This window comes from Cajanus cajan, chromosome 10, assembly GCF_000230855.2.
Source record: "Cajanus cajan strain Asha chromosome 10, NIPB_CcT2T_4, whole genome shotgun sequence".
Taxonomy (NCBI): domain Eukaryota; kingdom Viridiplantae; phylum Streptophyta; class Magnoliopsida; order Fabales; family Fabaceae; genus Cajanus; species Cajanus cajan.
In genome coordinates this window covers 34352671-34376691 of record NC_138526.1, presented here as the reverse complement: position 1 = coordinate 34376691, position 24021 = coordinate 34352671, and the positions used below count along the sequence as shown (strand labels likewise).

General features: G+C 37.2%; 3 protein-coding genes across 3 annotated transcripts; 2 read left to right on the top strand and 1 right to left on the bottom strand.

Annotated features, from left to right (window-relative positions):
* The first annotated feature begins 2396 nt into the window (after positions 1-2396).
* On the top strand, positions 2397-3176 carry LOC145952453 (uncharacterized). The gene has a single exon (XM_083064816.1). The coding sequence runs from the start codon at positions 2397-2399 to the stop codon at positions 3174-3176; it is 780 nt and encodes a 259-aa protein (XP_082920942.1).
* A 105-nt stretch (positions 3177-3281) lies between these two features.
* On the top strand, positions 3282-3830 carry LOC145952452 (uncharacterized). The gene has a single exon (XM_083064815.1). The coding sequence runs from the start codon at positions 3282-3284 to the stop codon at positions 3828-3830; it is 549 nt and encodes a 182-aa protein (XP_082920941.1).
* Positions 3831-16140: 12310 nt separating this feature from the next.
* On the bottom strand, positions 16141-18412 carry LOC145952451 (uncharacterized). The gene is made up of 3 exons (XM_083064814.1): positions 17993-18412; positions 17398-17505; positions 16141-17079 (listed from the first exon to the last, which is right to left on the bottom strand). The coding sequence occupies exons 1-3, from the start codon at positions 18410-18412 to the stop codon at positions 16141-16143; spliced, it is 1467 nt and encodes a 488-aa protein (XP_082920940.1).
* Positions 18413-24021: the final 5609 nt, after the last annotated feature.

Genomic DNA, 24021 nt, shown 5'->3' with positions numbered 1-24021 from the left:
AAGGGTTGCCAAAAAGCACCCAAATCTCCATCTTTGAAGATTAATAGAGCTCGTTCAAGAGGTATTTTAGCTAATTTTCTTCTCTCTCTTTTATTTCTTATTTTTAATAAATATTATTTATAATAAAAATAATCATGTAGACATTTTAGGATTAATTGTATAATTTAAATTTCAAGCATGTAAATAGTCATCAATAAAAGGGGATTTAATATTTATATTATTATTATTTATAATGTTAACTTCGTCATAGGGTACCGATTAAGGGCGTTGTAGGGGTGCTTAATACCTTCCCTACACGTAACCGACCCCCGAACCCAATTCTGGTTATCAAGGCCATTATTGGACTTTTAAAAACATTTTCTTTTTCCAATGTTTTGAGTAAAATATTGGTGGCGACTCCATGAACCTATTTTCAAAACCATTAATTAAGGATTAGTCTGGTGTCCAGGCATTCCTTAATTGATGAGACTTTTCAAATGATGTCTAAACCATAGGTCGCAATATCAGAAATTTTCGGGTTGCGACAGCACCAAGGGATACATTAAGCTTTTTACTCGTTTCTGTTTTGACAAGCAGGAATACAAGGAAATCCAAGTGAAGTATATAGTAGTACATGCTAACACTTCCGACAATATTCTTCTGGGTCGGTCATCATTGAACATGTTGGGAGTTATAGTCTCTACACCACATATGGCAATGAAGTTTCCGTCCGACAAAGGAAAAATTCTTACAATACACGCCGATCAGAAGGCAGCCCAGGAATGTTACTTTGCTAGTTTGCGAGTAACCCCCATCGACGAGAAACAATCAAAATCACGAAGAGTTCACATGATAAACCCTCCGACAACAGAGAAATCCTTGGCATGGGATTTAGATCCAAGAATGAATGAGGACGAGCGGATGGAATCAATTGAAGAAAGGTTGCAGTCCGGATCGGCCCAGATGTTTTGCAAGTCACATACTTGGGAGCCAGATTGTCTGAATTAGATCCCCAAACGTTAAGCAAGGTCATTCAGAAAAACAAAGATCTTTTTGCATGGATTCCCTCAGATATGCCAGGTATCGATCCAAAGGTTATGTGCCACAAGCTATCTGTCTGTCGGGAAGCTAAACCTATAGCTCAACGGAAGAGGAAGGTGGGCACCGAAAGAAAGCTGGCTGTTGAAAATGAAGTGGCCAAATTACTTGAAGCAAAGTTCATTCGGGAGATACAATATACAACATGGCTTGCAAATGTAGTTATGGTCAAGAAACCAAACGGGAAATGGCGAATGTGCACGGATTACACTAATTTGAACAAAGCTTGCCCAAAGGATGCTTACCCATTACCCAACATTGATCGTCTAGTTGATGGTGCCTCGGGGCACAACATGTTGACATTCCTCGATGCCTATTCAGGATACAATCAGATTCAAATGCATCCACAGGATGAGGAGAAGACCGCTTTTATCACTGACTCGGCTAACTATTGTTATCGGGTAATGTCATTCGGCCTTAAGAATGCCGGTGCCACATATCAACGACTAATGAACAAAATATTCAAAGGTCAAATCGGCAAAAATATGGAGGTTTATGTGGATGATATGGTTGTCAAGTCCAATAACCTTAATCATCACATCACAGACTTGATTGAGGTCTTCCACCAGGTCCGCCATTATGATATGAGACTCAATCCGGAAAAGTGCGTCTTCGGAATAGCAGGCGGCAAATTTCTTGGCTTCATGCTTTCGGCCAGAGGCATTGAAGCCAACCCTGATAAATGTCGAGCAGTGATTGACATGCGAAGTCCCCAAAATGTTAAAGAGGTACAGCGATTGGCTGGTCGGCTCACAGCTTTGTCAAGGTTTCTCCTATGTCTCACAAAAGTAGCAAAACCAATCCTGGGACTTTTAAGAAAAATAAAAAAATTCGCGTGGCCCGAAGAATGTGAAACGGCTTTTCAAGCGTTAAAGCTGCGTCTCGGGACGCCTCAAATCCTCTCTAAACCCGACCCATTGTCGGCCCTTGTTGTATACATGTGCGTCTCACATGAGGCTATTAGCTCCGTCTTGATCCAAGAAAGAGAAACTCAAGTACCTATTTATTTCATCAGTCGTATGTTGCAGGACTCGAAAAGTCGATACCAATTACTGGAAAAAGTGGCGCTCGGACTTGTGCACACGACGCGAAGACTTCGGCAATACTTTCAGGGACACAAGATTGTGGTTCGAGCTGATTGTCCTATTGCTAAAGTCTTACAGAAGCCCGAACTTGCAGGCCGAATGATGGCATAGTCCGTTGAGCTTTCGGAATTCGACATATAATTCGAACCAAGGGGGCCGATTAAGTCGCAATACTGGGCCGAATTCATCAATGAATTACAGCCTAGCGGTCAATTCCAGAGCGATCAATGGACAATGCATGTTGACGGCTCTTCGAACAATGTCGGCAGCGGGGCAGGCATAATTCTTGAAGGACCGATGGGGGTAACCCTTGAACAGTCCATGCACTTCGGATTTCGGGCCTCCAACAATCAGGCCGAATACGAGGCACTATTAGTAGGATTAAGATTGGCAGACGACATTGGGGTCCGGCGATTGATTTGCTGGACGGACTCACAGATCGTATCGAAACAGGTTAATAATAATTTTCAGGTGAAGGACCCCAACTTGCTCCGTTATTATCACCTCTTCCACAACATGTGTTCCAAGTTCGATGAGGTACAAGTACGGCACACGCCGAGGGAAAACAATGAACGAGCCGATCAACTAGCCCGATTGGCAAGCAGTGCTCGGAAACAAGGCCAGCTCAGAACTACCCTGCACCTCAAATTACCAACCCCGAGCATAGATGTGACCGAAAGCATGGAAGTGGAAGAAACAAGTTCGTCTGGATCTAATGCAACGTGGATAACAGAACTCCTTGATTTCATTCTTCATGGCAAAGAGCCAGCCGAACCCTTATCTGCTAAAAATTTTCGAGTTCAAGCTGCTCGCTACTCGGTCATTGGAGGTGAATTGTATAGGAGGGGCTTCTCAACCCCATTGCTCAAGTGTTTAAACTCGGCACAGTCTGATTACATACTACGAGAAATTCATCAAGGCATTTGTGGATCACATTCGGGCGCACGAACCCTAGCAAGAAAAGTGTTAAGGGCAGGATATTACTGGCCAACCCTTAAAAGTGATTGTGCATAGTTTGTCAAGCGATGCATTCAATGTTAAAAGCATGGTAACCTGATCCACGCCTCGGCAGAGCAACTACATAGCATCAGTTCGCCTTGGCCATTCGCTTTGTGGGGAATGGATTTGCTCGGCCCTTTCCCCATAGCCAAGGGCCAATGCAAATTCTTGTTAGTAGCAGTTGACTACTTTACAAAATGGATTGAAGCCGAGCCACTAGCCACCATCACGGCAAATAATGTTCAAAAGTTTCTTTGGAAGAACATTATTACACGCTTCGGAATACCTTACCCCATCATCACCGACAATGGACTTCAATTCACAGACCACAAGCTCAATAAATTCATGACTGATATGGGGATTCGGCACCGATGTACCTCAGTAGAACACCCACAATCAAATGGGCAAGCCGAAGCAGCTAATAAAGTTATTTTGACTGAACTGAAGAAACGCTTGGGAGATGCAAAAGGAGCTTGGGCCGAGGAGTTGTTAGAAGTCTTATGGGCTTACCGATGCACGCCACAGTCAACGACAAGGGAAACCCTTCCGGTTAACATATGGTACCGATGCTATGATACCTGTAGAAGTTGGGGAACCTTCATTTCGGCGCATCCATTTCAAAGAGAACTCGAACGAGATGTCTATCCGAGCCGAAATAGATACAGTTGAAGAAACTCGCAATCAAGCCCGCGTGATGGCAGAAGCATGTCGACAAAGGATGACTCGGAGATTTAACACAACATTGAACAAGAGAGAATTCAAGGAAGGCGATCTGGTATGGAGAGTCCAAGGGACAGCCCGCCGAAATCCACGTGAAGGCAAACTGGCAGCTAATTGGGACGGTCCATTTCGGGTTAGGCACAATCTCCAAAACGGAGCATACAAGCTCGAAGAACTCTCGGACAAAGTCATTCCACGAACCTGGAACTCGACTCATTTGAAGATGTATTTTAGCTAAGACATGCTTGTAAGCAATGGAAATTATCATCAATGTACATGCATGGTGCACTCTTTTCCTTGATCGGTCTTTTTCCCCTTATAAAAAAGTGAAAAGGGGTTTTGGCCGACAAAGTTTTTAATGAGGCACCCATTAATGAAATGCAATTCTACTCACTATATTTTCTCAAGTCAATTGTGCAAACATGCCTCGTACTCTTTCTAAAGCAAATCCACTCGGCCTCAAATCTAAAGCTAAAAAGGCTTCCCTCCCGAGTGACCCCACTCGGCCAAGGATGTGCCTCGGATCTAAGCTAAAAAGGCTTCCCTCTCGAGTGACCCCACTCGGCCAAGGATGTGCCTCGGATCTAAGCTAAAAAGGCTTCCCTCTCGAGTGGCCCCACTCGGCCAAGGATGTGCCTCGGATCTAAGCTAAAAAGGCTTCCCTCCCGAGTGACCCCACTCGGCCAAGGATGTGCCTCAGATCTAAGCTAAAAAGGCTTCCCTCCCGAGTGACCCCACTCGGCCAAGGATGTGCCTCGGATCTAAGCTAAAAAGGCTTCCCTCCCGAGTGACCCCACTCGGCCAAGGATGTGCCTCGGATCTAAGCTAAAAATGCTTCCCTCCCGAGTGACCCCACTCGGCCAAGGGTATAAAGGGCTTGCCTCGGGAGGATCTAACCTATAAAGTCCTGGTTTTGATTCAAAGAGCCTTCAAGTCCGATACGGCTTGTTCGGTCTCAACACAAAAAGCAATCAATTCCGAAGGACCCCTTCGATCTTGATTCCAAAAAGCCTCCAAGTCCGATACGGCTTGTTCGGTTTCAACACAAAAAACAAGCAATTCCGAAGGACCTCTTCGGTCTTGATTCAAAAAACCTTCACGCTCGATTAGCTTGTTTGTTTTTAATTCAAGCAATCAATTCCGAAGGACCTCTTCGGTCGTGATTCAAAAAACATTCACGCTCGATTAGCTTGTTTGGTTTTAATTCAAGCAATCAGTTCCGAAACACCCCTTCGGTTTTCGATTCAAGAAATCATGTCCGAACGAACTCGTTCGAATATCACTCAAGCAATCAATTCGTTCGGATTTGACTCAAATAATCAACAGCATTCAAAATCCTTATACAATTCATCGGTCAATTATGAAATTTTGTCATTACCAAATACTTTTCATTAACAAGGATCAAAAGACTTTATTGGCCACCAGTACAACCATCACAAAACAGCAACAAAATCAACTTTTAAAGGCTCTATCGGCCTGTCATACAAAAAAGAAAAGACTTCAACATGATTACTCCTTTGGGTCATTCCCCACATCCTCTTGCACCTCAGGCTCGTCCTCTTGATCTTGATTCGGCTCTTCCTGTTGGATTTCAGCCTCACCATCCGAGGCATCATGAGTCTCCTCGTCCTCAAGATCGTCATTCGGCGCATCACTATCCGGGACGGCTCCCACGGGCATATCTTGGAAAGACATGAAAGATCCTTGGTAGAAATCTTTCGACATGTCAAACTCAAAGCCCTCTGTGAAATGGCCAAAATGTTGCGCTTGCCGAAGGGCATGACGAAACCCAGCTTCATGTTGGGCAACGATACATTCCTTGGCTTGCTCTTTCACTTGTTCCAGTTCGGCCTTGGCTTCCTCCGCTCGACGCTTCTCTTCGTTTACGGCTTTTTGCATGTCCAGCCGAAGAGTATCATTGTTGCGACGTTGTACATCTAGCTCGGCCGCAAGTTGTCGATTTCTTGCTAACGCTTCCTCGGCAGTCGCCACAGCCTCTGCTATCGCCTTATCGGCATCCTCAACCCCTTGCCTTAATTGCACCAGCTCGCCGATAGGCTCCATGGCGAGGTGGTGCGCGAGTGGTAGGGACCGAGACTGCACCTCGCAGAAATACTTCCATTTGGCCACAACATCGAACTGGCCTAGGAATTCACGTCCATGATCAGAAATGGCATTTGGCCGAACCAGTGACTTGGCGGTGACCTCTTCACTCAGAAAGGCCCTGGACATTATCATAGGGGGCACACATATAATTGTCTCGCCCGGGGAAGACGCGGAGTGTTTGGACTTCTTGGTTTTCTCTGGCCTCTCCTTGTTACCTTTTCGTTTCGGCCCCTCATGAGCAACCTCTTTACCCTTCTTCACCTTTCGGCGCTTTCGATCTGGAGTGGGTGGGGTTCGGTCATCTTGTATTGGATGAGGCGTTTGGGCAAGTGTCGAGCTGCCCACAGCCCCCGAAGCCTTGGCCTGTTGCATCCGGCCGGCCAACAGGTTGCGGATATTGAACTCATCGGCACCGCTTGACACCATGATTCCTGCACAAATAACCAAGTGAACATCAATATGAATTTAGCCAAAGGCCGAAACGGGAAAATCACGTACCTATCAAGTCGTTCTCCCATTGGGGAGATACAACCACGTTTATTAATGACTTCGTCGGCAAGCGCTGAGGTTTTTGAAGTAAAAATCGCAAATCCCGTTGCTCTTCAGCTGTGAGAAGCTCATCCGGCACTACATCATACGGCCGAGGGGCACGTGTCCAATACAACGGAAAGAAGCTCCGGTCATCGGCCCCGAAGAAGAAACGCCTCCCGTTCAGACAGACAGTCACTCGGAAAAATCCAGCTTTAAAATTCTTGTAAGACGAAGTGAAACTATCCAAGAGCTGCCGAGTCCCCACTCGGCTAAGAGACAACCATTTGGCCAAATCTGAAGGACGGGACGAGTAAAAATAGAGAAAAAGTAAAGGCGAAGGCTTGATGTTAACACATCGGCACAGGTGCTTGAAACCTTGAAGTTGAGCCCAGCTGTTCGGGTGTAGCTGAGTCGGCGCCACATTCAAAACCTTAAGCACCCCCATGATAAACTCATCAAACGGTAATTTAACCTTTAGATCTCGCAAAATGCAGTCGTACATATAGAACGATGCCATCTTTTCGGCCTGCTTGTCCAAGCATACCACGTCCGGATTGGGAAAGGCGTTGTTTCGGCACGCACGAATTCCGATCGGATACAGCTCCTCTTTAGCGTTGAAGTTCAGACACTTAGTGTAATCCAACAAATTTGTGATCATGGTAGTATCTCGGTATCGGGAATAATATGAGGTCACTTCTCCGTTTACCCATTCGTACCCCGGTAATTTGGACGGGCCATATCTTTGCCGATTCGAGACACGTTTCACTCTGGTCGGCACCTCTTCGCTCCCGCTAGTTGAAGCCTCTTCGGATGTACTCACATTTTCACTAGACCTGTCCCCGTTCGGCAATGGTATGTCCCTGTGCACCGGCCTCGAAGCCCTAGACGACGACCCCTCGGATGATGATGACCGAGCCACACTAGCCGAAGAGCTCTCGGAAGAAGAAGCCATTCAATCAAACTTACCAAAAATCTGAATGTGAAACGGTCACTCGGCGCGCTCTGATGGATCTTTGATATCGCTCGGATGACACTATTCGGTTGAGAATGATACGCATGAGAGGCCCTACCACGCATCGCTATATATAGCAAACGAAAAAGGGCGGATAAATTCAAAATTTTGAAAAATGTAACGGCCTGATTTTCAAGATCCAACGCTGGAGATCGCCCCAACCTTTCAACTTCCCGCCTAACCGCAACTCATTTCTATACCCTTGTAAAAGGTACCCTTTCTACAAGGCTAGGGGGCAAGTGTACTAGTAAGCCCATTCGGCCACCTGGTTTGGCCGTTCGGCCACCTGTTGGCCGACACCCAATCGGCACCTGAATGGCCGAACCAGGTGGTCGATCGCCATTCGGTCGCTAAATGATCCATAGGCCCAGATTCCTATTAGAAAGAATCAAGGATTAGCCCATAATCAAGGATTAAGAGCTAATCACACTAGTAAGCCGATTAGAGACATATTACCTAATATGGTAATCCTGTTGCAGGGCCCATGGGAATCCGGGCCCATAAATGTCAGTATAAATAGCACAGGTCACAAGGTAACGTCACTGTTCATTAATTACTATCGATATTTGTGCTTTGTCCTGACTTGAGCGTCGGAGTGCCTTTTGCAGGTACCTCCCCCTCACCGGAATATTCGATTGGAGCTCTCGTTCGGCCCTCAGAATACGAGAAGATTACTAGTGTGCCCTTCAGACAGGTACATAATCAATAATAGTGACACGTATTTATAACATAGTAATGAAGATTCGTAATTTGATTTCAATATTTTAATAATTATGATTTAAAAAATAGAAAGAAAATCAATGAAATTAAAGATAAAAGAAAAAACTAGAAAATTAAATATAAATCTTATTTATTATTTTACATTAACACTTGAAAGTTCACACAAAAAAACAAAATATGTCAATAATATATTATATTTTTATCTTTACATCTAATATTATCAATATATTTTTGTAAAATTATTAATAGATTTTTGTTAACCAATGAAAAATTGATCATTGATTAGTTGTTTGTGATTAATTTATCTTTTCTAATAACTTTTTAATAATTTAATTATGTAGTTTCTTTTTATATTATATATAAACTAAATAATACTTTTCTTGGTGTCCCTCTGATAATAGGGTCCTGGGTGATTGCCCCAGATCGCTACTGGCCTTAACCAAAGGATATTTAAATATCCTCTCTATCAAACTTAGGTAAACCTATCAAGTTACTAATGGTTTTGGTGTGTTTGGTGAAATATTCGAGGAGTTTATCGATTTTTTTTAATTAATTTATAAATAAATTTGACCAAAATATGCTTGTTTAATATGAAAGTTTATTTTAAGAGTTTAAATAAAATAATACTTTATAAAATCTTAGTTCATTAATTTATTTTGAATCTTTTTTATCCTTTTTAACTTAGAAATTATCTTATCTATATTTTTTTTCTCTCACTCTCATTATTATAAATAAATAAATATGTCATTTTACATTAATTACAACTAAATTATCAGTTAATTTTTACTAAATATATCAATTCAATCGGTTAAAGTTTAGAATATATAACTTATAAACTTTCGGTCAATTTATAAATTAATTTTATCGAACATACCCTTGAACTATATGTGCCAAAGTGTAATAGGCTCAAAATTAATTAATTGATTATCATGGAATATCCTTTCATTTCTCCACAAAGAGGGACTATATATTAACCTACTTTTATAAAATAAAAAATTATTAATTAGTTGCATAAAAAGAAAAACTGTTCTAACAACTCAATCATCCCATGGCTTATGAGATTAGTCTTTATACTCTGGCACAATGTTCTGCTTATGGTTGGAAATTTGAAATTAGATTGTTGATGACAACGCTGGCTTTTAAGGGTTGTCTAAATTGATATGATAAACGACACGTGGTTTAATAATGATACACATAATGTTGTCATTAGAAACATCATTAGAAACAGAGCAGCATTTGATACAGTTAACATTAAATTTTAGCACTAGACTTTATGGTCATGAGTCACAAGTACTTTTGAATTAGTTTACATTATTGTATTTTATTTCACATAATGTGGTGTTGGAATAATCTATCTCTGACACCTCTTATCCTGATACACTTTAATTTGCTGTAGATAATGCTGACCTCCAATATATGGCATGATGGAAAATTAGGCAGAGGCACACTTAATCAAATATTAATTGATTTAATTAATCATGAGAAAACCTTGATGTTATAAGCTTATAAATTAAGTACACATATATAATCACAGGCCGACCATTCAAATTGTGAGGCAGGAATGAATGCATGCATTATCCAGATTTCAATTTTAACATGACTTGGTCCTTTTCATGGCTGACAAACCAATCCACTAGTGCACCTTTTTTGTTTATATATCATCATCATTTCCAAAACCAATTATATGATCATGGAAAAAATCTCTAGGGTGATGATAGTAACACTAATCATAAACTTGTAATTAGTTTGGCATGCAATTGATCAGAGAAGGTGTCAAGTCATGTCAAAGCAAGATATTGGCATGAGCATTGGTGTTGAGAAGCCACTTTAAGTCTAATTATGAATTATGAATTATGAATTCATGCATCTATAGTAGTGTCTTCATCCTAATTAATCATCTTCCAATAATGCTTGCAGTTGTTGTGACTGTATATATGATTGAGACCCTATTTTGACAATTGAAGATGATAATAATTAATTAACAAGCATGGCAATGAAATCTAGAAATATATGCTATGCTGCATTTTTTGTGATAGATCTTGTCTATGATACCTGCAGGACCGGCAGTGTCATAATTCAGGAGCCCTAGCCTGCTCTATACAATAGCCTCTCAAAATACAAAACCTCACATGCCTTGTTTAGCCTACACAAGTTGACACCTTCCTTGTCAAGCTTCAAAATATCCTACAATTATAATTATCACCTCTTTCTTATAATTCAACTTTTCAATATTTACAAATTTAAGACTCCTAGTAAAAATTATACCCTCATTCATAACAAGTGTAACATTAAGAAAAAAAAATTCAAAAATAAGTATTATGTTAATTTTCCAATACAATATTAGTTTTTTTTATTTATACTCCTAATAATATTATGTAGAAAATAAGTTTTATGTTACATTGTTTCTATTCTCATAAGGTTATTCTTATAAATTAAATCATTATTTATTTATTAATTTTTTTTATATGTGTAAAATAATGTAGGACAATACTTATTATGAAATAATAGAGATAACATTATAATTTTGGTTTTTTTCATAACCATATTATTAGTTTTATATATTTACTTTAACTTTATCCATGATTAAATATTTATGTATGAAAACATGTCATGCTAGCATGAAACTGAGAGAAAAATTACATTCTTTTTCCTCCACTTCACATATATCTTTATTCAAAGATAATCCTATTTGAAACTACATTGAGACACAAAATGTAGAAATTTCTTCGGGTGGGGATTGAAATTGTTATACATTTTAGAGAAAAATTATATGAATTAAAATATCGAATCAAACCATAGGATGAGAAATACCGGGAAAATAAAACCTCAAGGATGAGAATGAACTGAAATTAACATTATCTTCATCATCAAAGTTTGAATGCTAAATATGAAAAATTGACCTCCTTTTAGCAATTTGCTTCCCTCCGTACACATATTCCTTCCTACCCATGACTTTCGAATTAAAAAAATCTTCATGTCCAAGAGTGGTGTAAATAAATAATGGATAAAAATAAGACAAAGCTACTCTTCTCCACCAATATCCACAAGAAAAAAGTTACAATAAATTAAATGCGCACGTACTCTACATGTTTAAAGTAAACAAATTAACAACATTGTGCTTACACATAAAATTTAATTTATTAAATTCTTTAAATTAAATTAAGAATTAACTAAAACCTTTTCACTTGCTGACGTACTTAATTTATTTAAAATAATAATAATAATAATAATTGATAAATAAATTTTTTGGAGTACGTAGTCACGTTCATGGTCATTAAACCATTGCATTTAATTAGTGTGTTATGGTTTTGGTGTATTTATATATATATATATATATATATATATATATATATATTGAAAAATTAGGTAGAAATAGAACGTACAATTCCAAAAATGGTTTTTTATAATTTTATCTAAACACTGTTGATGGCTCAAAACATGGCATGCAGATGGGGCCATGGAAAGACATGAGTGGAGCGCATGGACACCGAAAATGATGACAAACATTGAAGAAGGAAGTCACGAAAAAGAAGAAGAAAAAGAAAAATATGCTTCCATTCCACTGTTGCTATTTCAAGCAGCAGACAGACTTGACGTTCAAATTTTCAATCACACACACTTGATTACGTTCTCATATAACTACGTGTTCAAATATTATTAGTTATATATTTGTCCATTATTCTATTTAATAATTCATTATATGAATTAGATTTAAATTATTTAACTATTAAATTAAAAAAGTTAACAGGTAAATAATTTTTATAAAATTTAAAAATCATTTAATATTTTATTATATATAATTAAATTAATATTTAATCATACATATATAGAGAGAGAAGAAGAGAGGAGAGATTCATTTATTTCAAGAATAAGTTTACTTAAATTTATTTTACTCAATTATTCATATGCTATACCAAATTTCATTGATCCAATCATTGACTTAATTTTTTTTAATACATATATAAAGTTTACAAATTTTAAAATATTTTAGAAACTATTTGATTCTCATTTCATTAATTCAAATTAACCCATAATCATAAAATATTTATTTATATGTTGATTTGAAATAATGAAGCGGTGTATCAAGTAATTTTTAAATTTATAGATTTGATTTATGCATTAAGAACATTTCATTCAATGATTAGATTATTAAAATTTGATGTAAAACATGAGTTATTGAGTAAAATAAGTTTAAGTAAACATATTCTTGAATTAATTAAGTGAATTCCTTCTCTATATATTATAGTATTTTAATGCTTTTAGTTTTAAATTCAGATACAATTATGTTTAAAATACAGCTAGACACCAAATATGAGTATTTTTCTAAAGAAAATTTAAATTTCTATTCGTCGTGTGGTGAGAAATTAAAATCTTATCAAATAAATTATCTAAAAAAATTCAACAATTAATTCCAAATCTTAAGTTATTTTTCTTTTTCAGGTACATAAATGATTTTATACTTTATTTTTCATATATTTTTGAGGTAATTTAAGCTGAAATTCAACTATTTTCATTTAATGAATATTAAAATTTAGATTTAAGATCTTAAACACATTCTTCATGTTAAGAGTTGAATATTTGGAACATAAAATTTGAAAGATTAAATGACTATAGTGGTACAATAGGTTAGGGTGAATGACTTGATGACTTCATCATTTTAAAGACTATACATATCTAGGACATGAAATGTGGGAGACTAAACATTTATAGTTAGTTCGATAACAATTTAACAGCAAGTAACTTAATAGATCCATCAAACAATTATTGAGTTAAGCTTTAATACCATCTTAGAATTTGAATTTTATAATTCTCCATTTATAATCACTAATAAATATGGGGATGATAACTTAATAGACCCATCAACAACCATTGAGCTAAATTTTGTTACCTTCTTAAAATTTGAATTTTATTATTTTTCACTTATACATTATTTTCGTAATACCACTAATAAATGTGGGATAAAATATCTCTTTTATTTCTTAATAGGAAAATGTTAGTATATTAATGGATTATGCTATTTAGGAGGATTCAAACTCATTATCTCCTTATTACTCTAGTTTTATGTCATTCTCCTCTAACTATCTAGATCACTTTATAACTTCTAAGAAATAAGATTTCATATATAAATTATAAGAATCTATATCAAAAAAATAAGATAGAAAAGATCAAATTTAAAATCACTTAATGAATTTTTTATATATTATATAATAAACAAACCATTCTTAAAACTTGTGTGTAAAAGTAAAAGATTTTGATATTTATCTTTCTTTACATTATTACTTATTATATTTCAAATTTTTGTTTCTTGTTTTTTTTTTATTTATAATTTTTTATACCTACTTCTTTCTATATGTAAATTGACCAATATTAAATTGTATCAATTTAATTAATAATTTTTTACCAAATTATTTTTATATCTACATTAAATGTTAAAAAAACACTTTTTTATTTGTGATGTTTTCTTATCTATAAAAATTACGATGATAATAATAAATTTTAAACATAAAGTTTGTATATAGGATTTCAAACTTCATCATTAACCTAAATTCTAATAATTTTTTATGAAGTGATTACATAAGATGGATAAGATTGTATGAACACGTAATTGACATATATCTATAATAAGCATTATTAGTGAAAAGTGAGTAAATAATGTAGTTACAATAGTATATATTGAGCACGAGTTAAAGAACAAGTGAAAGGTTTATGATGAATTGATTATGCTTAAGGTATAGGGAATAAAGTGTGTTGAGGACGGGTGGTGGAAGATGCAAACGTGGCACGTGGATTTGTGTTGGTGGTCACGAGAGAGACATAGAAGAAGAAGAAGAAGAAGAAAAAAATGGTGCATGAGGTGAGTGACGGCACGCCGCCATGGATGCCACTACTTCGTGTTGATGTGATGCCAAGAGAAAGGGATCTTTAATATTCATCTTTCCTTTCAACTCGAGTTTATGTCATTTGGGCACGCATGTCGGCAAATTTCTTCACGTAAATCTCTCTTTCACATCAACCATTGACTATTCTTCTTTCTAATTCCATCACCCTTTTCTCTTCTTCTTCTCCTTTTCCTTTCAATAATAAAGAGAAATAGTGATAGGGATAATTCTCTTTCACAACACGTATATTTGATATTTATGATTTATATAGTTGTTCAGTGAAAGTTTTACGTAATTATGTTATTTGATCAAAATGATATACGTAGTATGTAGAGTTAATTAAATGTTTAGATTATTAAGGTATATCATAATGATTATTTTTAGGTTTATAGTGTACCTAGTGTTAACACGTTAATGGATCACATGTAGCAGTTTTGCTAACTTACGTTCGTTTTTCATTGTTCTTATTGTACACATATGAGAAACACTATTAGCTATAGCAATACAAACATTGTCATTTTTCATAGAATTTTTTTAACTTACTAATCAAATTGTGCAGGAATTGTAACAACATGCTAAAATAATTAAGATAAGTTTAATAATTATTTGAGATTAATTTAGAGATGTGCACTTCTAGAAAGAAAATGGACTTTTAAAGTTAATAAAAGTTAAGATTTATAAACCCTCTTACGTTCATTATAGTCACACATTTCTGACTAACTTAAAAAGATAGAGAGAGAAGGAAGAGAGGAAGAAAAATGAGAATGAATCTCATACATTGTAAAACAACTTTAGAGACTTACACACTTCTAGGTGTGAGTGCAACCTCTTGTATGCTTCCCTTTCATGTAATTGTTGATATGCTTGTATGTACACCCAATGAATGAATTCTCATTCTCTTTAATTGTATGATTGAATGTGTAACTATGTTTTTTTTTATAAAAAAATTGTATAATGTTGAGTACATATTGATCATACTATATTGAATTTATTTGGGATTTATGAATACATCATTTTAGGGAGTAGAGAGGTTTAATATATTAATTTCATGATGCATATATGTATGAAGGTTTGAGATAGAGATATTGATATTAGATATTAGATATGAATGTTGGATCAAAATCTTCTGTCTCCAATTCCTGTCTCCGAATCCTGTTCCCCTAATCATAAATTGCCACGTCATTGCATTTATTTTTTATTTTTATTTTTAAAAAGTGTAACCAATTTGTTACAGCTTTTCTTTACCAAAGAGAAGAAGAAACGAACTCAATTTCCAGCCACGACGACGAGGATTTCCGGCCACCGTATCACAAACTCAACGACTCGCCGGAGCTCAACCTGCTGCCACCACTCCCGCGTCACAAATGTAGCCTTCTTCCTCCTCCACCGTTGCCGCCGCGCTCCCTCCGCCGCCGCCCACGACAAGGCCTCCGGATCGGACAGCCTCGGAAGTCGCGTGGGGTTTCATTTCGGCGGCGTCGGAGGGCAGGAAGAGGCGGAGGCTGTCCGATCCGGAGGCCTTGTCATGGGCGGCGGCGGAGGGAGCGCGGCGGTAGCGGTGGAGGAGGAAGAAGGCTACATATGCTTTCTTCTTCTCTTTGGTAAAGAAAAAACTGTAACAAATTAGTTACACTTTTTAAAAATAAAAATAAAAAATAAATGCAATGACGTGTCAATTTATGATTGGGGGGACAGGGTTTGGAGACAGGAATTGGAGACAGAAGATTTTGATCCATGAATGTTAAGTATGCAAAATGATAATTATGTAATGTCGCAAACAAGATCGCAATGGGATGACAAAAATAAATTAAAAAATAAGGGAGTAGGACAACTCACCAACATGTCTTCCTCACCCGAGACAATCACTAGTTTGTCCTCCACAATGAATTTCAGCTTCTGATGTAAAGAAGAGGGAACAACCCCAGCTGAATGGATCCATAGCCTTCCCAACAAACAACTGTATGCAGGTTTAATATCCATGACTTGAAAAGTTATGTTAAAAGTGAATGGGTCAATCTGGACACTCGATCTCTCCCATAACTTCCCTTCGAGATCCATCAAAAGCCCTCACGATCATGGAAATTGGTTTCATATATGTCCTATCACAAGGCAATCGATCCAATGTTGACTTGGGCATCACATTCAATGAGGACCCATTATCGATAAGCACCCTAGCCAAAATGTGATTTGCGCATTTCACAGAGATGTGTAAAGCCTTGTTATGTCCCCTTCCTTCAACTAGGACTTCATCATCTGTGAAAGTGAGGTGATTGTTAGCTGTAATGTTACCAACGATGCCACCAAATGTGTCTAGTGTGATGTCATTGGACACATGAGCTTCGTTTAAGATCTTCATCAACAAATTTCTATGACTCTCAGAATTCATCAACACTGATAACAAAGATACCCTTGCAAGAGTATGATTTAACTGATCAATGAGCTTGTATTCACTTTGCCGAATAAACTTAAGAAATTCTGAGACTTCTTCATCCGACACTTCCTTTTTCTTTTCATCCATGACTTTTTTATCGTCCTTCCTCTTAACACTTGAAACTCCTTCATTGACGATTGCATTTTCCTTTTTCTCATGGTTTTTTGTCAAGTCTCCTGCTCTCAACTCTTCTGGAGTATAGACTCTACCACTACGGGTCATTCCACCTACCCCCGCGATATTTGTTGTGTTGGTTCCTGTAGTGTCAATGCCTTCTTTTTGTTGGGCATTCACGTAGTCACTCTCTACCTTCGCATCGTAACGCCATGGAACCGCCTTAGTGTCCTTGTAATGAAAAGGAGCTGGGATTTGCACAACGAGTGGCTTAATAAGGGTACTAGGTATTGATGCGAAAGTGTTTTTGGTGAAGGTGATTACTAGTGCTCTTGGAGTAGTCATATTGGACTTCTCGTCTGATTGAATCATCAATACATCCTCTTTTGTTCGTAGCTGGCTCACCTAAACCAAATTTGAGTCAATCATGTCTTGTAATATTTGCTTGAACTTGCCACATTCCTCAATAGAATATGCAGTTGTAGGGTGGAGATCGCACACTCCTGCTTCGCAAGACTCTCCCTTAATCATCCCAAATTTGCACAATTATGAAAAAATGAATCTCATGGGGGTTTGGATCTTCTCTCCTTCTGTCACTTGTGGAGTACATTCTTCTTCAATAACATTAACCGATGAAGTCCCATGACCTGGAAGTGGATTACTTCCTACATTCGGCTCGCTTTCCTTAAAGATTAATAATCCCGCATCTATCAAGTTTTGTACCTTGTGTTTTAAACCCCAACATTTCTCAGTTGAATGGCCCATCGCTTCAGCATGATATTCACATTTGGCATTTGAATCATAACCTCTTGGATATGGAGGTTGGACAGGCTTTATAGGAAAAGGCACGATTAGAGCATTTGAACCAGATGTGGTAGTAGTTCAGTGTAGGTCATAAGGATCGGAGCTAGAGTATTTTTTTTATTGTTACCCCTTCTTTGAGCATTATTCACCATGGGAGGTGAAATTGCTGATTGATTTGCTTGGGGTACTGAAAATTATGGTGGTAGTGTAGGTGATCGATAACACATTCTGGATGGGTAAGGTTGTGGGTATGGTGGCAAAGAAACTGTTGCTATTTGCGGGTTATACACATATTGGGGTCTATAATTGGGTACGAAAGAAATAGGATTGTAGTTGGGTCTGACTGGTGTTGTCATCACTGCGTTCATTTCACCTCCTTTCCTCTTATTTGTGGTTTCTAAAGGTTTCTTGATGGTTGTGGATCCTGTTGTCATGTGGGCAATCTTTCCACTCCTAACTCCCATATATCAATGAACATCGTGACCATCTCTTTTTCCAATAATGGAGGTTGTACCTGAGAAGCTACCCCTCTCCATCGTTGGGCATATTCTTTGAAGGTCTCATTCTCTTTCTTCATCATATTTTGTAACTGTGTGCGATCTGGGGTCATGTCCATATTGTACTTGTACTGTTTTAAGAAAGCCTCTGCCAAGTCTTTCCATGTGCGCACTCTTTCTCGCTCCAGGTTCATGTACCAACTTAGCGTTGCCCCAATAAGGCTTTCTTGGAAAAAGTGAATTAACAATTTGTCATCATGAGCGCATGAAGCCATCTTTCGATAATACATAGTGAGATGATTCCTTGGGCATATATTCCCCTTGTATTTATCAAATTCTGGAACTTTAAACTTGGGAGGAATTACAACATCAGGAACCAGACACAGATCCGTGTTGAGATTTTCGTTGAAACTACTTTTGTTATCATTGTAAATCATTTTAATTCTATCAACGGACTCAAACACGGCAAGTATACCGGCCGTTCAAGTAGTAAATTATATCGTATCCACAAGGACTAGTAGGTAAAATAAGCATTTATTGACTATTCGTGACTAAAGAATAATTCCATTTTCATAGTTTGTCATGCAAATTTGAATTAAAGGTTATGACTATTGGAATGTTAAACTATAAAAGTATTTGTTTTGTGTGTGAAAAGGGTAGAAATGGTATTATGGTTTTGTAAGATTGTGGGGTCAAATATCACCGAACTACACACTGATGAATCTTTAATCTCTTGTTACATTCATTGCTTAGTCAACCCATAAGGTTACTCAAACCTAATCCCTTAGAGCAAGAGCCTAGGTGCAAGTAATGAATATCAATTCCTTGAGTATCCAATACCTACACCCGCATTACGGGTTAGGGTTTAAGACTACTAATGGGCCAAACTCCATTCCTAGATACATTTCCCACTAGGCATTTGTTTCAGAGCTAGTTTCGATGGTTATTTTCCAATACCCAATGGAACCTATATCAAGCAAAGGAGGATCAATCCGAAGCAAGCACTAAGAATAGAAACATACACAACAATGAATGAAACAACACATATATATATATATATATATATATCATTAAAAACGTAAAGATTACATAAGAGTTTCGTTGGTTACATCTAACCCCACAAAATAATGGGTAGAACCGCTCAAAACAATGAGGGTGAAACAAAAATAGAGATGGAAGAGATAATGAAGAACCGAAGGAAAGACCCACACACGAACGGTCCCAAGCACCGAAAATTCCTTCCTCAGCTCCTAGAAGTCGCCCAATTTGTGAATAAGGGGAAAGACCTCGAAGATTTGCTCAAATACGAGCTTGGGGAGTCAGATTAGGGTTATCACGTCCGGCGCATTAGTCTTTGCGCCCGGCTCAGGGCCTTCCAGAGAGTTTGGTTACTCTCTGTCTCAAGACACGCCCGGCGCAATTTCTTTTAAGCCGGGCGTGACGTCTTCTAGAGAGTTTGAGTTGCTCTCTGTCTCGATCACGTCCGGCGCACCTTCTTGCCCCTGGCGCAGTTATGAATTGCAGAGGTGTGACTCTCTGTTTTGCTCAAGCCCGACGCGGGTAGTGTTGCGCCCGACGCAATTACTCTTCTCCTACTCCTTAGCTTCTTTAATTTCCAATTCAATGGGTCTTCAACTTTCAACTCTTCACTCAATACCTGCATAAAAATTGAGGTGTATCAAGGTATTGTTAGATGAAATTGGGTTAGCTATATCTGCACAAAATTAAATCAAAAAGAGAACAATTATCTTGCAAGGTGCATAGGATGAGTGGAATTGTTCAATAAGTCTTGTCTAAAAGGAAGTATAATTGAGACTTAACAATCCGCAACATTGAAACCATAATTGTCAAATCCCTCTATGGCCCTTAATCTGTCTTCCAAAAATTGAAGCTTATCATCATGAGGAATATCTTCCGAATGACGATGATGTACAATAACAATTGGCGCAGGAACTATCCCTTGGTGATTAGGAGGCCCTTCGCCATGAATTACATTAAGTGGTGCATACATATGGGTAGATGGTGCATGAGCAAACGGGTGGGTTGGAATTTGTGGATCATTGACTTCAAGGGTTAGGTTTTGGGCTTGTGTTTGTTTTGGTGGGTTTAAGGTGGAGGTAGATGGATTACTCTCAGGAATATTAGCCACAGGTAGCGTGTATCCTGGAGGTAATCCATATGGAGGTAATGGGATTTGGCCTTGAAGGTTTGAAGTGAAAACATGATGGTTATTTTCTGAGGTTGTTAGGACGAAAGGTGGTGTGTACCCTTGAACACTCGGGTTGGGTTGCGTGCGTGGAGTAAACCCAGGAAGGTAATCAGGTGACTGATGAGGCTGTTTAGACGATTCTCCATTTGCCCCTTTTTTAGATTCCATTGACTGCAACAAGTCCAAAATCTTTCCCATTTGTTCCTTCAATTGATTTACATCTTCTCTCATCTCCTCATGTTGTTGCTCCAAGTTGTCTACCACCCCTTCCATGATTTTGGTTTTTTCTTGTGTCCCGTAAGGGTGTCGAAGGGATGCTTTCTTGGCCTCAATAGTTGTTTTCTTTTTCAATTTTACAAGTGACTCCCGCAGTGAGGATTATAGTTTGCGCGTAGCTTAGTTTTATATTGAGTGCTTGCAGGGATGTTGTTAGGAGGAGAGCGTATTGCCAGCTACCAAATGCTTGGGCATGTTTGCGTTACCAGGAAGTCAAGAATGGGGAAAGAGAATGAAAAACTCTAGGTGGAGTTAAGATTCACCAATAATCCCAAAGTGTTTTGTCTTCTGGAACGAATGAGATTTTTTAGAATGCGTCCTCTCTCCCCACTCTAGAAAATGTTCAGGGGCTGATATAGGCTGGAGAAGAGTGTCCGCATGGGTCTCTCCCTCCAAGAGTGTGTAGCACTTCTTCCCTAAAAAGAGTGTTTTCTTCCACCTCAGTGTGTGCGCAATGTTTTTTCTGTTTTGTGTATATTGTTGGTGCTTCTTCCAAGAAAGGAGATCTCCCCTTGTCTTCTTCAATCCCTCCTATTTACGTGAAATGCACTCCCTTTTTTACAATGTGTTTTATACATTAGGCCCATCAAAGGGAAAAAAATCTAAAAGGAGATTTAGAATCATTTTTGTTAATTCCTTAAGTGAAACTATAAAAAATATCTTCCATGTCCATACGTATCTCTAGCATTAAATGGGAAAGATCTATTTTTTCTTTTTGAACAAAAATCACTGCTTTCATTTCCCTATCAATTCATTTTTTTTTTAAACTTTTGTTTTGTTTTCTTATTATTCCTTCATTCATTTTTTTATCCTTAAACAAAACGAAACTCTATTTTCATAATTTTTTTTTTATCTATTTTAATTATTTTTAATATTATTTTGGACGAAATTAGGTTATTACATGTAAGAAAGTATAAAAATTGTCTCTTTTGGACAAGAGTAAAAATGACAAATAATTGATTTTGTGTATATATAACTTTTAAAATGGATGCTATCTAATTTAAAAGGTGTTCAGTTAAAACATTGGAAGAAACAAAATTGGTTCTACAATCAAATTCAAAACAACTGATTTTGTATTTTTTTTTCATTAGTGAAAATGTTAAACAAATGTAATTTTATTTTATGTTTCGTGTTCTTTCTCAATTAAAAAGTTGTGTATCTTATGTGAATGTAATTGTTATATTGTTTATATATGTTGTGTATGTTCTAAGGGCGTGCATTTACTTTTCTCATAATGTGACATATGTATGGCATAGTAATGTCCTCTTAAGGTATTGCAAGAATTCCATGACAATGACTTAACCCAAATTCCAACAAAATGTTTACACTTGATTAGGGATGGCAATGGGGCGGGACGGGTACGGGTTTCATGATACTCGTTCTCGTCCCCGCGACTCAAACTCATACCCTTCCCCATCCCCATACCCGTCGGGTATGTAAATTTTATCTCATCCTCATCCCCGTCGGGTATCGGGTATACCCGTACCCGTAAAAAAATTATTTTTTTTTACAAAAAAAAATATTTTTAACTTATCTTTATCTTTTCAAGGTATTATTAATTGTGAACAAAAAGTGAATCTCTAGCAAAGTTAAAGGGACAAGGCTGAAAGTAAGGATGCATCAAACTCAAAACAAGCACCTTCTTGGGTGAACTCAAAACATCCACATTTCGTGCAATTGCTGTTCTTAAAGTACAGGGTGGGAATGAAGGTGGCAAGGAACTTCCACTAAGTGATTTCCCATCTTCGTCATCATTATGGATTGAGAAATAGGTATCTAGTGACAAACCTATTAACCTTATTGCCTCTTCCACAGTTTCAGACAAATTCTCACAGTAAACACCAACATGGTCCCCTGTTTCATATCTGAAAAATAAAATAGCCATAAGGACAAGGAAAACGAAGAAACGATAGCGAGTGGACTGCGAGGGAAGGAAGAAAGAAGATTGAGCGAGAAAGAGACGTACCAGTCGTGGTGAGGGAGCCGCTCGGAAGGAGAAAGTAGAGGCTGGAGTGGCTGGTGCGGTGGCTTCGTGGCTGGTGCGGTGGCTCGGAGGGAGAAAGTAGAGTGCTTGGTCGGAGGCTGGAGTGGGAATGGGATTTGAAAATTGAAACCCTAAGTTTGCGTTGCTCAGCGTGGCCTTTAGATTTTAGAATAATATTTGAAATGTTAATTTTTTTAAAATAATTAAACCGGGGACGGGTATTTAACCGGGGACGGGGATGGGAACGGGGACGGGGACGGGGACGGGGCGGGTAAGTATATACCCGTCCCCGTACCCGTACCTGATTTCTTTTATCGGATTTTACCCGTACCCGTACCCGTACCCGGTCAAAGTCGAGACGGGTTCAGGTATTACCCACATGTACGGGTTTATTTGTCATCCCTACACTTGATGTACTATAACAAAGAATGTTGATGGCACATTTTCTATCGCACTCTCTTCACTTAGTTATATTTTATTTAAAACTACAAAAATATGAGAGAGGTTCGTTAAATAAAATCAGAATCCACATATTTTTTAATTTTCAAGAAAAATCAACCAATAAGAAAAGATGTAATTAAGAGTGTATCAGACACGGAGTTTTCAACATTTTTCTTATAACATAAGAAAACAAAAAAAAACTTTAGTTGACACAAAATGAGTAATTAAAAAACAATTTAAACATTTAACAAAAATCTTACTTGATTTTTTTTGTAGGAGTATTATCACTAACATTATTCATTACGATCTTCTATATTAACAAAATCATTTATTACTGCTAACATGGGTTTATTATATTTATATTAATATATAACTAATTGCGCATGATATATCTTAATTTTATATGACTAAAATTTATGATAAATAAATTTTTTTATATATAAATTCTATAATAATTAAAATTCGTAATAAATTTTTTTATAATATAAATTATATTTTAAATTTATAATAAATAATTTATATTGTAATAAAAGATTATTTATGATAAATGATATGATCTTATTTATGTTCTTCACTTCTCACAGTCACAATTGATGCTCTATTCTTAAAAAATTATTGATCCACACTTGCAAATCATTGTAATTTTTTAGCTAAGAAATCTTGGCTCCAAAGAATTTAATCTCCCATCTCGTCTTTTATGATTTTTCGACTCAAATCTAAAGCAAAATAAAATGTCATGCAGATATATCTCTATCAAAATGGTTGTTCTTACATAGAGTCTTTCCCTATTATTGTTACTTAATTTTTTTCACATCTAATAAAAAAAAAAAAGTATTCTCAAATTCCCCTTTTGTCTATGACTCCTAATGTCTCTTGAAACCTTTGCAATCCTATTTACACTTGAAAAGAGTTGCAATCTTTTGTGAATTCTCTTTAACTTAACAAAATGGGGTACAAGTGATGACTTTATGTCTACACGAAAATAACACCATATTTCTCGAGTCAAACCCTCTTTGTCTAGCCTTACTCGATCTAATAGTTTCATGAGTTTGAAAGTTAGTACCTTGAAGGTTAGTCCAAGCATCCTTCTCCTAACTATTGCTTTCTATATTTTTGGTTTATTGTACTTGCTAGTT